This window comes from Oncorhynchus kisutch, linkage group LG11 (assembly GCF_002021735.2).
Source record: "Oncorhynchus kisutch isolate 150728-3 linkage group LG11, Okis_V2, whole genome shotgun sequence".
Lineage (NCBI taxonomy): Eukaryota > Metazoa > Chordata > Actinopteri > Salmoniformes > Salmonidae > Oncorhynchus > Oncorhynchus kisutch.
In genome coordinates this window covers 39,735,193-39,748,409 of record NC_034184.2, presented here as the reverse complement: position 1 = coordinate 39,748,409, position 13,217 = coordinate 39,735,193, and the positions used below count along the sequence as shown (strand labels likewise).

The 13,217-nt window shown below is 42.0% G+C and overlaps 1 protein-coding gene and 1 pseudogene across 5 annotated transcripts in view; both read left to right on the top strand.

Moving 5' to 3' along the window:
* The window catches only part of LOC109899696 (tetratricopeptide repeat protein 27-like), a 53,899-nt pseudogene extending 44,358 nt beyond the window's left edge, over positions 1–9,541 (top strand).
* Positions 9,542–11,501: 1,960 nt separating this feature from the next.
* Positions 11,502–13,217, top strand: part of LOC109898846 (latent-transforming growth factor beta-binding protein 1) — a 128,290-nt gene continuing 126,574 nt past the window's right edge. For all 5 annotated transcript variants that reach the window (XM_031835757.1, XM_031835756.1, XM_031835758.1 and 2 more), the window contains exon 1: positions 11,502–12,206. In XM_031835757.1, the coding sequence (XP_031691617.1) occupies positions 11,854–12,206 (353 nt within the window). In that variant the 5' untranslated portion in view covers positions 11,502–11,853. The remainder of the gene's footprint in view (positions 12,207–13,217) is intronic.

Below are 13,217 nucleotides of genomic sequence, written 5' to 3'. Positions count from 1 at the left end.
AATACTTTGTAGCGCCACCTTTTGCTGCGATTACAGCTGTAAGTCGCTTGGGGTATGTCTCTATCAGTTTTGCACATCGAGAGACTGAAATTTTTTCCCATTCCTCCTTGCAAAACAGCTCGAGCTCAGTGAGGTTGGATGGAGAGCATTTGTGAACAGCAGTTTTCAGTTCTTTCCACAGATTCTCGATTGGATTCAGGTCTGGACTTTGACTTGGCCATTCTAAAACCTGGATATGTTTATTTTTGAACCATTCCATTGTAGATTTTGCTTTATGTTTTGGATCATTGTCTTGTTGGAAGACAAATCTCTTTCCCAGTCTCAGGTCTTTTGCAGACTCCATCAGGTTTTCTTCCAGAATGGTCCTGTATTTGGCTCCATCCATCTTCCCACCACTCCAATTATGACCTGTAACTCAGTAACATCTTTGAAATTGTTCCATATTGCATTTATATTTTATATTTATATTTTTGTTCAGTATAGCTATGACTATTACATGCCTGTGTGTGTTGCTTTCTAACTTAATTGTTTGTTTTCAGTGTGTTGATGATGAAATCATTTTATTATTCATATGGGAAAGTATTTCATTAAAATATGTAAAAGAGGGTGAGGTCATATTTTCAAATCTGGCATTGCTCTGCCCTGTCACTTTTTAATTGTACTGCATGATGATCGTGACTATGCATACATTTCCATTGAGACAATGGAAAACAAGCCAGACAAATCCTGTGCGGTGTTGATATTCCAGTCTCAGTCCCTATCGTATTGCATTTGAGTGGGTGTGACGTGAAATTGAAACCAAGTGCGGAAAGCGTCGGTGTGAAATACTCTCCTGCTCAGATGGCAGTCACCAAACTAGAAACAGAGGATGACGCAGCCACGAGACATTGAGGAAACCCAAATGGCCTATGTTGAGAGAGGACATATGTAATTCAAGCCAGTGTGGTCAGGTTCACACACCAAACCACCCACCACTTTCTCTTCGATTTAGACAAAAGTAGTCACTCCACCCTTTCTGACTCCTCTCTCACTTCAAACCAAAGTAGCGCTCCATTCACATTCCCACTCGTCCCTGTTCTCTGTGTTCCAGATTCAAGAGATCCTGGTGCAGGCGGTGGTGGAGGACATGATGGATAACCATGGCGACCCAGCCTCGTCCCTGCGGGCCAAGATCCACCGACGCTGAGATCTGGCATCACTACGCCCTGCTGTATGGAGACGGACAGAGCACCAGGCCTGGTGACGAGTTAGTAGGCCCCCTTAACATTCCCCTAACATCCCTTGACATTTAGCTGTGCAAACACCACACATGAAATATACTTACTGTATGTGCTCTGAGGAGACGGGGGAAAGTAATTATTGTAATGGACTTTGCGCCTGTTAATAAGCTATTCATAGGCTCATTAGTAACTGATAGGCATTGGTAACTAATGGTGTTGCACTTAGCCACACGGTGATAGATGGCTCCTATTTGTCCGACTCAGTGGGCTGATGAGTTGGTCAAATTGAGAGAAAAAAGCTATTAAAGTGTGACTTTGTCCTCGTGTTTATTGGCCAGTTGTAGTGTTTTGTTCACACACTAGGTTGTTTTTCTATGTTAGTTTAAGTTTGCTGAAACTGTCTGCTGCTAGGAAGACATAGCAGTCTGAGACTTTTTTTCATCACAGACAAGCGATTTCCCAAGTTACCGCAGTAAAGGATTGTGCTTGATTGAGCATTCACTTTTTGCTGTTTCTTGTCATTACAATACTTATACTTTAATTGTTCTCTTAGATGTATTTGTGTGCTTCTACATTTCTACTTAGGAGCACATCGTGTCAGCATAGGGCAGGGCCTAAAATTAACTTTTTTGTTACCATTCTCTGGTAGGTGGATAAAAAAATCTACCAGCCACTCCAATTATTTTTATTACTAAAAGAAACACAAGAAAACGCATGAGCTTCGTAATGTTACGAAAACAAGAAATGTATTACTGGTAAGAATTAATGTTGTATAATCCTCTATTTAATTTAATATTCTGTGATCTGAGTCAAATAAATAAAAAATGCTGCCCCCTTACCCTGGTAACAGTGCCACTCCAGTTGTCATGTGTGCCTGTGAGAATCTCACTAGTAAAGACCGAAGATGTCTCTTTTTGCTAGCAGTGGAAGCAAACTCACACATTGAAAAGCAACCTAGCTTGTGAGCAAAACAGTGTAACTAGCCAAGAAACACGAGGACAAAGTCTCACTTTAGTAGACTTTAGAATTAATTAGACCAACATTTATACCTGTGCTCATTGCTTCTAAAAATGAATCTTTCAGCACATCCCTCAGTGCTCACAGCCACCCCAGACAGGCAGTATGGCTGCGGAAGGTGGGATAAATTAACATTAGGATTCAGATTTCTTTGTGCATTACCAAAAATTAAACAAAAGGGCAGAAATACTTTGAAAACAGCTACTGCAGCATTTATTTAGCTATAAATCACAACTTGCACTTGTGCCCATACTTGACTATTTTTATGAAATGCTCACACTGTATAGCCCTGAGTGTGACCACCTGCCAACGTGGCTGGTGAATTGGACGTTCTTAGGGAGTGAACGTTATTTATAGTACAGACCTCTGAAATGAAAATGGATGGTCCTCCCTTAAGCAAAATATATTTTACCTAAACCCTCTCTGAACTCTTGAAAAAAAAAATATGAAAAAAAAAGACCCTTCCCATACCAAAAATAATAATTTTAAACAAGTGGATAGCAGAGAATATGTCTCCCGTTTACCCTCACTTATTGGACAGGCTTAGATATGCAGTTTTAGAAACTGTTCTTCATCTTGTAAGCGTTACATGGCAATGCAGGCATTTTTATTGAGCACAGGGCTGCGGGCCAGAAGGTTGTGGGTTCGCAGACCACCGCGGACAAGAGTAGGGGTGGAAAGATCTCCTTAATAGTAAAAGCATTGCATGCATCTGTCATCGTATTTACAGGTCAGGAAAGAAAATAGCCTTTTAATACAAATTTCATGCAATTCTTCGCCATTTTACATATTAGCGGAATCTTTTTTAACACCGCACAAATTACCGAAGTGTACCGGCTCAGAATGGACACAGAGAGAGGTGTATGTGTTCATCTTATCATATTTCTCCAATGCCAAATCCTTGTGTCTTGTTCTCAAATAATTACATCTGAGACATCATCAGAGCATGCTACTTAGAAAAGTTAGGCCTACCTTTCCACCCCAGACAGAATTGGCCTGCTTTAACTGCTAGCTACTCTTCTTCCGTGGCTTAACCCAACGAGAGAAGGTCACAAGTGTTTCCCTAAAAGCTGTCTAGATTTAAACATCTTCTATTGTACAGCTTAATCAATTGATCGTAACAGAATTCGATTACTTCCCAAGCTGGGGCGGCAGGTAGCCTAGTGGCTAGTGTGTTGGGACAGTAACCGAAAGGTTGCTGGATCGAATCCCCGAGCTGACAAGGTAAAAATCTGTCGTTCTGCCCCTGAGCAAGGCAGTTAACCCACTGTTCCCCGGGCACCAAAGACGTGGATGTCGATTTAAGGTATCCTCCCGCACCTCTCTGATTCAGAGGGGTTGGGTTAAATGCAGAAGACACATTTCTGTTGAAGGCATTTGTACAACTGACCTAGGTATCCGTCTTTCCCCAAAGTCTATTTTTCATCTCCTCGAAACTCAACAATGGTACAGTATCTCCATAATGTCTTTCCCGGGTATTTTACAGCTTGTTTGTAACATAAAGCATCAATAACAGCGCTTTGGTCCGGGATGCTTTATATAATCAGATCCGTTTTATTTTCTTAATCTTAAGCTAGCTGGCTGTGCTTTTTTGCCATTTTCTTTAATTAAAGGTGGCATAAACCCTCAATTCGTGTCTTGGTTTTAACTTAGCCTATCTCCGTGTCAGTGGAGGCCTGTTATTTAAAGAGTTCATGGTGAGTGGAGGAATTGAGTGACAAATCTATGGATATAGCAGCCTATAGCCTAATTTCATCCGTCAAACATATAGGCCTACCTTTTATTTCTTAAATAGGAAGAAATAGGCTCCAACACAAAGCCATCTTGTTGTTGAAGTCTAATTAAAATGAAGACAATTATCATTAAGTTCCCTTAGTCGACCAGTAAATTTCAAACTTATATTCAAAGACCAATGAGATTTTCTAATTCCTCGCAAAGAAGGGCATCTATTGGTAGAAGGGTAAAAAATATATTTTTCAATAACATTGAATGTCCCTTTGAGAATTATGAAGTTATTAATTACACTTCCTATGGTTTGTCAATACACCCAGTCACAAAGATCCAGGTGTCCTTCCTAACTCAGTTGCCGGAGAGGACATAAACCTCTCAGGGATTTCACCATGAGGCCAATGGTGACTTCAAAACAGTTAGAGGTTAATGGCCGTGATAGGAGAATACTGAGGATGGATCAACAACATTGTCGTTACTCCACAATACTAAGCTAAATAGCAGAGTGAAAAGGACGCCTGTACAGAATTGTAAAACATCCAACACATGCATCTTGTTTGCAATAAGGCACTAAAGTATAACTGCAAAAAATGTTGCAAAGAAATTAACTTTGCCTTCAATATAAAGCGTTATGTTTGGGGCAAATCCAACACATTACTGAGTACCGCTCTTCATATTTTTAAGCATGTTGTTGGCTGCATTACGTTATGGGTATGCTTGTCATCGGGAAGGACTAGTGAGGGTTTTTTTAGGATTAAAAGAAACTGAGCAAAATCCTAGAGGACAACCTGGTTGTCTGCTTTCCACCAGACACTGGGATAATAATTCAACTTTCAACAGGACAATAACCTAAAACACAAGGACATTGAATGTTCCTGAGAAGCCTAGTTACAGTTTTGACTTAAATCATCTTGAAAATCTATGGCAAGTCTTGAAAATGGCTGTCTAGAAATGATCAACAACCAACTTGACAGAGCATGAAGAATTCTTTAAAGAATAATGGGCAAATATTATACCATCCAGGTGTGCAAAGCTCTTAGAGACTTACCCAGAAAGACTCACAGCTGTAATCGTTGCCAACGGTGATTCTAACATGTATTGACTCAGGGTTTTGAATACTTATATAAATGATATATTTCTGTATTTCATTTTCAATACATTTCTAAAAACATGTTTTCACTTTGTCGTTTATGGGGTATTGCGTGTTGATGGGTGAGAAGGGGGGGAAAAGCTATTTAATCCATTTTCAATTCAGGCTGTAACAAGAAAATGTGGAATAAGTTGAGGGTATGAATACTTTCTGAAGGTACTGTATGGCCTAATAAGCAACCAATTCTAAAACACTGAGAAATATTAAAGTTTCATCAATTACAAATTACATTACCCTCCCCTGGACTAATTAAAAAAATAGTAAACCTGAAATTTAATGCCAAAATCTACCCGCATTTGGCAGGTGGTGGGTGTTAATTTTAGGCACTGTTAGTCCTGAGTTATTATAATAAATAAGCCATATGATCAGCCTTTTGTGGCATGGTAAGCACGTTGTTGATTCTTGATGTAGAACTGTTTATCTGTTTTTACTATTCTATCTTAATTATGTATTTTAACTTTGGTTAAAAGACGCAGGTCACAAAAATGTAATGAAATTAAGCAATAAACCCCATTTACTTCTTACTAGTAATACATTTCTTGTTTTAGAAAAATCGAAAGCGTGCTCATACCTTTTTCTTTTTTTTTTTTCATTAAAAAAAGTATAATAATGCCACCAAAAATATTTTGGCTGGTAAATAATCTGAGTGGCTGGTTGATTTAGATTTTTTAACTCTACCTGCCACAGTGGCTGGTGGACCAAAAATGTTATTTTCCACCCTGATCATATCCTTAGTGTGAGTTGTGACCCATAGACCCTTAGCACCGGCATGTTATTTGTCATTCCATTCATCTTTCCACTGCCATTTCCCCCCTCCCATAGGCCAGTCATGCCACAGCGATGGCTTCTGTTCATTGTTTTATTCATTAAATGTGTTTACTTTGTATTCATTATAAACCAGATGGCTTGATGTCGCCAGCAGCTTGGTCAGGCTTTATGGTATGTGACAATATTTGATTAAAAGAAGAAAAAAAATAGGTGGCCACAGCATTCTATGTGTTGGAGGGATAATTGTTTTAATGCATTTTCTTGTGTGTGTCTGTTTGCTTGGCAGGCGTTGCATTTCCTGTCCAAGGCCCATCGCTGTGAGGTGCAGGCCAGAGGCTGGGAGAAAAAGTCTGGGACCTTCAAGGAGGTTATAAAGAGAGACATAGATCTGGCCAACGGTGAGTGTCGCACTCCCTGCCCCTATACATACACACACCTCATCCCCCCCCACACACGTTTCTTCGACACACACAGAACACTCGTCATGCTTAATGTCAAGTCTCCTGCAGGCCGCTCGGGGAGGAGATATGATCGATGGCAGCCACAAGAAGAGTAAAAAGAGGACGAACAAATCCGTCTTACCCCACTGCCCTTCTGCGAAACGCAATCGCCATCCAAACAATTACTCTGCGAGTTAGTGTGGAAGCAAGGGGGTTGGGAGATGGAGACAGCAGGAAGGATGGAGGAGAGTGTCCTATAGAAGAACTTCAATAAAGTTGTTAATCTAAAAAATCCCCAGGTTTTTTCATTACAGCCGGATGCTGTTTTGAATTAAACATCAGAGGGAGTCAGGGCACCGGGGCAACACGGGAGGAATAGCAATGTGCATTCTCCAACACATCTCTGGGGTTGATGCTGTCGCTAAGGCTCATCTTCACTCAGGTCACACACCTTGTCCCTCACACATACGTACTTTACACCCCACACATATACTTCATTCCTCACACACACCATTACATACACACACACACACACACACACAGGTTCTGGTGTGAATCCCAAACCCCTCCAATATGCTGCCCCTGTGTCCTTCAGAAAAGCACAAAGCTTTATAAAGAGATACAGGTTGTGGTAGAGTGCCCCCTCTACCACAACCTCCTCACTCAACTCAGCTTTGTGTAACCTCTATGATGGGCATGGACACTTCATCCACAGAGCTGAGAGGGATGCGAAAAAATAAAGTGATGAGATCGAGGAGGAGGGTAGAGCAGAAGAGGTCCTCATCCATAAATCATGCTGTTTTGACCTGTCGCGGCTGAAGAAGACCATACAGGGAAAAGGTGTAGCTCAGATAGAATAGAAGAGACCGCCGCTTGTTTTCCCTTTCCTCGTGTGCAAGAAGAAGATAAAAGGTGTTGGGTAAACACCAGGACAAAAGACTGCGGCGATGGGGAAATAGCCTATCAATATCCTCACTGGGCTCAGGAACATGGCTTTGTGTTGGTATGTTTTTCAAAGCGGCACAGAATAACAGGTTCTCCTGAGCTTTATTCCTCAGTTTGTGTGGATCATAGCTACCATAGATAAGGTGTTTGTCGAAATTGGTACAATTCTACAAAGGAAATGAATGGTGTTTCATCCCGCTGAATGAATATTCACTGTGATGTCCTCTGAAAAAAGTAAGTAGAGGCGGTACAGAGAACATTTTGATCATGTTATCTCGGACAGTGATCACGGGAGTGATTTAAACAGGCATTGTGGAAAAAGGTCCTGGTCTAATGATTTATTTGCGAGCTGCCAGGCCTGTCACGGCGGGGGTGAACGGCGAAGTGTCTTTCGGCGTAACGAGATGAGACCCACTGAACGGAGTCACTGACTGCAGGCCTGAGAAATCACCCTGCGGGAGGTGGAGCCCTCATTAACCAGTCCCAGGAGAAATGACTCCTCCTCAACTTCTCCGCACATGTGCAGTATAACCCACAGTCCTGTGTCTATATGGGACCTGTTAGTCATGCATAGGTCCATGGTGCCACAGTGTCTCACCAGGGCAGGCAGGGCCATGGCCCCTGGACCCTGAACCAAAAACCCCTGATCTCTCCCCTCCTGACCCCTCCATGGTACCCCATGCATGATGGTTGGTTGTCTCTCCCTCTAGCAATCACTCATTTTAATACACAACTTACGTGCTCTGTTTTTTAATCACAAATATTAACGTGCTAATAGGTATCTTTGGTCTCTATTTCTCACATGTATGTGTTCACAGTGACCCTCGGCTGTAGTAAGAAGAAGAGTAACCCCCAGGAGTCATTGCAGATGTTGTTCTCCATTCATCTCGCCACCAAATCGAAGGTACACTACGAAACACTTGGCTTTCATGCCAGCATCCCACCACATCACACAGATGTATCGAACTTCTCACATCCAGTCATTACTACATCACTGACCTCGCATTGTTTTTTTGCGATAACTTCTAACCAAATGTAGTAATTGTATTTCTTTTAAACCGTTTCTCCTCAGCCACTGCACGCAGATGTCGCAACTGGCGAGATCCATGGCGACCTGAGTGATGATGTCAAAGAGCTTGAGCAGCTTATCACGGAGCTGCGCAGAGAATCAGCATGAATGCCTCGCTATAGACACACCTCGAAGGACTCTAAAGACCTCCTACAGCAAACTTGTCCCAGAGCAGACATGGCTACAAGGGACGCTGTCAGGGGACCTGCACCCATCACCCTCTTCCTTGCCAAGGGGACTTTACATGCTTTTACAGTTCATGTGACTGTTAAAAAAAGGAATGACGTAACTGGATACATTTGTATGTACAAAGTGTCATTTTGTATAGTTCCGTCTTGAGGTATGTGCTATTTGTTGTGTAAAGCATGGTAGAGGAATTGCTAGCTCAATCATGTTATAAACTCTACGGAATCTAAAGAAATCACAAAATGTGTGTACAATCATACATTGTACAAAGATGAAGCTTTATGATCATAGAACCACGCTTGCCTTATTGTTAGTATGTACTAGTCATAACCCACTCCCCCAGGCGCAGTGAGAGCTTTGCAGATGAGAAATGCAAGCATGTGGGCCAAATATAAGAGCGATGCAGACGCACAACAGGAGAGTGTGGACACACACACTCATCACCGGGGAAGCAGTGGGCCATGAAAGTGTCATCTCGCCTCGCTCACACAGAACAGACACCATGGAAGAAGAACAGACTCTGCACAGCTAACTCATCATGCTCAGGGGCTACAAACAGAGATCCTACACTCTTCTCCTCTTGGGTTTTCTCTCCGAAAGGAAAATGACCTTGACATTGCCTTTGTTTTAGCATACTTATTGTTTTATTGCTATCGTACAGGTTTTTTCTTTGACTATGCCTTTGTCAAGGACTGTCTCTGCCTTGCTTTGAAGTAATGTCCCACAGTGTGGGTGACTGACAAAGGAGGAAATGACTTTTATACGAGTAGATGTGTACATGTGTTATGTCACAGCTGTAGTCCTCTTTCATGAATGTTGTTAAGTCTTTTTCCGATTTGGTGATCATTTCTGGATTGGGAAGGAAGTGTGCATCACCCTTAAGTATACTGTATGTATACCTTCCATCTTTTCCACAGTTTGTGATCACACAACTTGTTTGCAAACCAAACCACTCGATCAGAACCAGATTTCTGGCCCAAAATGTCAGTAATTTAATAAAAATGTGAAATAATGGTCATTACGAGTGTGTTGTCATTATTTACTATCCTACACCATTACATCATATATCCAGGAGACACAGGGAAAATATAGTGATAAATATTCATGACAAACATCATTACACTGATTTGCTGCCATGACATATGTTTGGAGAGGCCTCCCTTTGAAGCAGGGGAACTAAAATGCTTGTTTAGCCTCCTGTTTCTTTTCAACATTCCTGGTGTTTCCCAGTGACAACCTGACAACATCCTCATAAAGTTCCAACAGCAGCTGAAGTTCGATGGTGAGGTCATTGCCAGTGAGAAACAACAAAATGACATCACCTTTCATGTTATTCATTGAGTGGTATGAATTAACAGTAAGGAACTGATCATCACTATGAGCCGTTCTTGGTCAGGACGACCTAGGGCGAGGACTTGATTACAAAAGGTTTATCGGAACCTTTTTCAGAAGAATAACATTCTTTATAGAAAATGTGTGACCTGAAAGCTCATTGGAACAAAGACCCCAACATTCACATTTTACGTACAACTTGTGCATGTCTATGTTGGTACCTTCCCACAGTCTTACTATGACTTCAGTATTTTCCAGAAGCATCTTACACATCCAGAGTGACTTAAATACAGTAAGTAGTGAATGCATATATTCATGTCTGACTCTTCCGTCCTTGATCATCCTGGATGACTGTTTCCTGGTCAGATGTGATCTCCTGGCACATGAGGCTGACCCAGATGTAATCAGTGACTGGGGGATTGCATTTCTGCCCAGCTTTTTCAAATTGCATCATTGGTGATTACGCATGTGCCCTGGCCTGTCTTTCGCCACATATCTGTCCCCTTCTCAGATGATGCGGCTCCACAGACACTGAGCTCTGCTTTACCATCACCCCTTTGTGTTTCAAATTCAGAGCAACGTTTCTCGACTGTCCCCCCTTTCCCTCGCATTCTGGAGGGAAGAGTCTCGTGGCCTTTAAAAAAAAAATCTATTAATAAGTGTATGACACCACTGTATCAAGTATCCACCCACTTAAAACTTCAATGGGGGACATAGAGGTTTTAAGAAAACAATTAGATACCACTCAGAGAGCCAACGTCAGACGTAATTCTACTTTGTATGTTTTCCAAAGCACACGCAATGACTTCATGGGGCTTATGTTGATCTGGGTGGAGGTCCTCAAAACCACTGTATGCGCGCTATAGTACGTCTTCAATGAACTCACTCCCGTACTGGAATATCCCCTGCAGTCTTCAATGGAATAATGAGTCACTGCTGAACAATTTACCAAGGGGTCGCTGGTAATTCTACAGTGTAGGAGGACAGTAACTAGGGATAAGCATCAAAAATTAGAACCGCACCAGGAATGGCCCGCTGCGCAACTGTGGTCAACTCGTGGGTTGTTGGATGAATAATGGTACGCACATGGCTTTATGAATTACTTGACTATAGTTTATGACGCATTTCGCATGGTAGGTCCTATCTGATTCATGCGGGAGTGTATGGAACCGAAGTAACAATGATATAGAGCACTTTGACAGCGTGTACTTTAAATAAATATTTGTTATTTATAAATACGAGTTAAGAAACTTGACACATTAGTATTCCAAAGTATTAGACATTACACGTGGCTTATTGGTTGTTTATTATTTTATAACGTGTCATTCTTATAAGCGTGTATTTATACTCTTATCACTCATGAACTTGCTGGACAACAATGTTTATGCCTTCTGTCACTTTGATGAGCTCGCGCTCCTGCCGACAGCACAGTTTATGCATCTTCAGGAATAGATTTTCTTTAGGTCTTTGGCGACTTTATGAACACTACGCACTCCAAACATTTATTTTAGGGTTCAGCCCCACAAGTTTGTTCCAATAAGCGTCCCACTCCTGACGTCATGTCTGCCGGAGATTGGCTGTTCAGTTCTGACACTAACTCCTGCCCTTACACAGTGAAACTTTTTAAAAGAGTTTTCAATCGCATCTGCAGGGTAAAGTATTGCACAAACGTAGCCATAGCAGCCGTAACATCTGCTGCCCAGCTTCCCCCTACCCAGCGCAGAGATAAAGCAGTGCTTATTCCGTTTTAGACCCATATTCAGGTTTATACATGCCCTCTTTTATTTTTTACTTTTTCAAATTAAGCCTACGTTTTAGTTCTCTTCTTTAATTCGGGTTGAAAGGCGAACCATAGACAAATATACTCAGGGATATATAACTGGTTTACTTGCTATAAAGTTACAGAAGTTTTTATTTTCCAGATACGGACCTTCTTCAAGGAATTTATTATAAAGTTTCCAAAAAAGTATATTTTCTTTACGCGGATACGGAGTGGATATGGCTTGGATCAGATGGGACCTATTCTTTTCTATAGGTTTATTCATTTCACCGGCATTTGTCTCCACGGATCAGAGTGGCTTTAGGAGATACTACGTGTTGCAGCCAGGACCGAGCGGGACGGACAGAGTACATGTGAGTTCCATCTCTTCGCGCTCCGGTGCCACTGGACAGCCCCATGCCTACAATGTGGAGCTCTCGGCCAGTTACAGTGGCCAGGTCCGAACCCGTAGGATGGGTAACCAAGCGAACCCGATCCCGCTTCGCCAGGACACACAGTTTACGCAGCATCAGCAAGTCATTCGGCGCACCAGCCACAACGTTCAACAGAGTCACCAAATGAAAATGTCAGGGTAAGATAACCTGCGGGTCTCTGAAAAATAGTTGTTACAGAACAGTGAATGGCTATTGGCAACGTATCCTCTTGGATGGCAAGGTGGTCTGTTATAAAATATATAATGTTGTTGGGTCAAGTTACTATATAGTAGCCTACAGTATAGGCATGCCTGGCACCTGGTAAAGGAACGTGCTATAAGACTGGCCTACAACATTCACTGTCATCATCAACATGATCATACAGCATGGTCTTAGGGTTGTTAAATATACACTGAGTAGACAAAACATTAGGAACACCTTTCTAATATTGAGTTGCACCCCCATTTGCTCTCAGAAGGGCTTCACTGCGTCAGGGCATGGATTCTACAAGGTGTCGAAAGTATTCCACAGGGTCGCTGGCCCATGTTGACTCCAATGCTTCCCACAGTTTTGTCAAGTTGACTGGGTGTCCTTTTGGTGTTGGACCATTCTTGATACACATGAGAAACTGTTGAGTATGGAAAAATCAGCTGCATTGCCGTTCTTAGCACACCCACACCATCATATTTCTGACAAATTAAAACAACATACGATACTGTACTCATTTCAGACATTTAGCCCAATGAATGTAATGTGTCAATAATGAACTTAGTTCACAACTTTCAAGTTGATACAAAATACATGTCTTAACATCCACTCAGTAGAGACAGAAACTAAAACAGCCAATTTAAAGTACTATCCTCAAAGGACACTAAATAATAAAACAAAATGGCCCATATCCTGTTGTGTTCAGGAGCATGACCTCAATGTGCAGGGTCCTAGTCGCAGCACTCTCAGATGTATGATTAGTGGGGACATTCCCACACTCTCAGCAGGGGCCACCAGGCTAGGGGTGCCCAGCTTTACCTCCAATGAAAGGAGGCCCCTAATACCAGATCTGGCCCAGGCTTGGCGGCACAGGTGGGTCACTCGAACCACCCGTGAGTGAGTTTTAGCCAGTATGAGTTGGTCTTGTGTGTGTGACAGTGCTCTCTCTTTCTCTGTGTCTC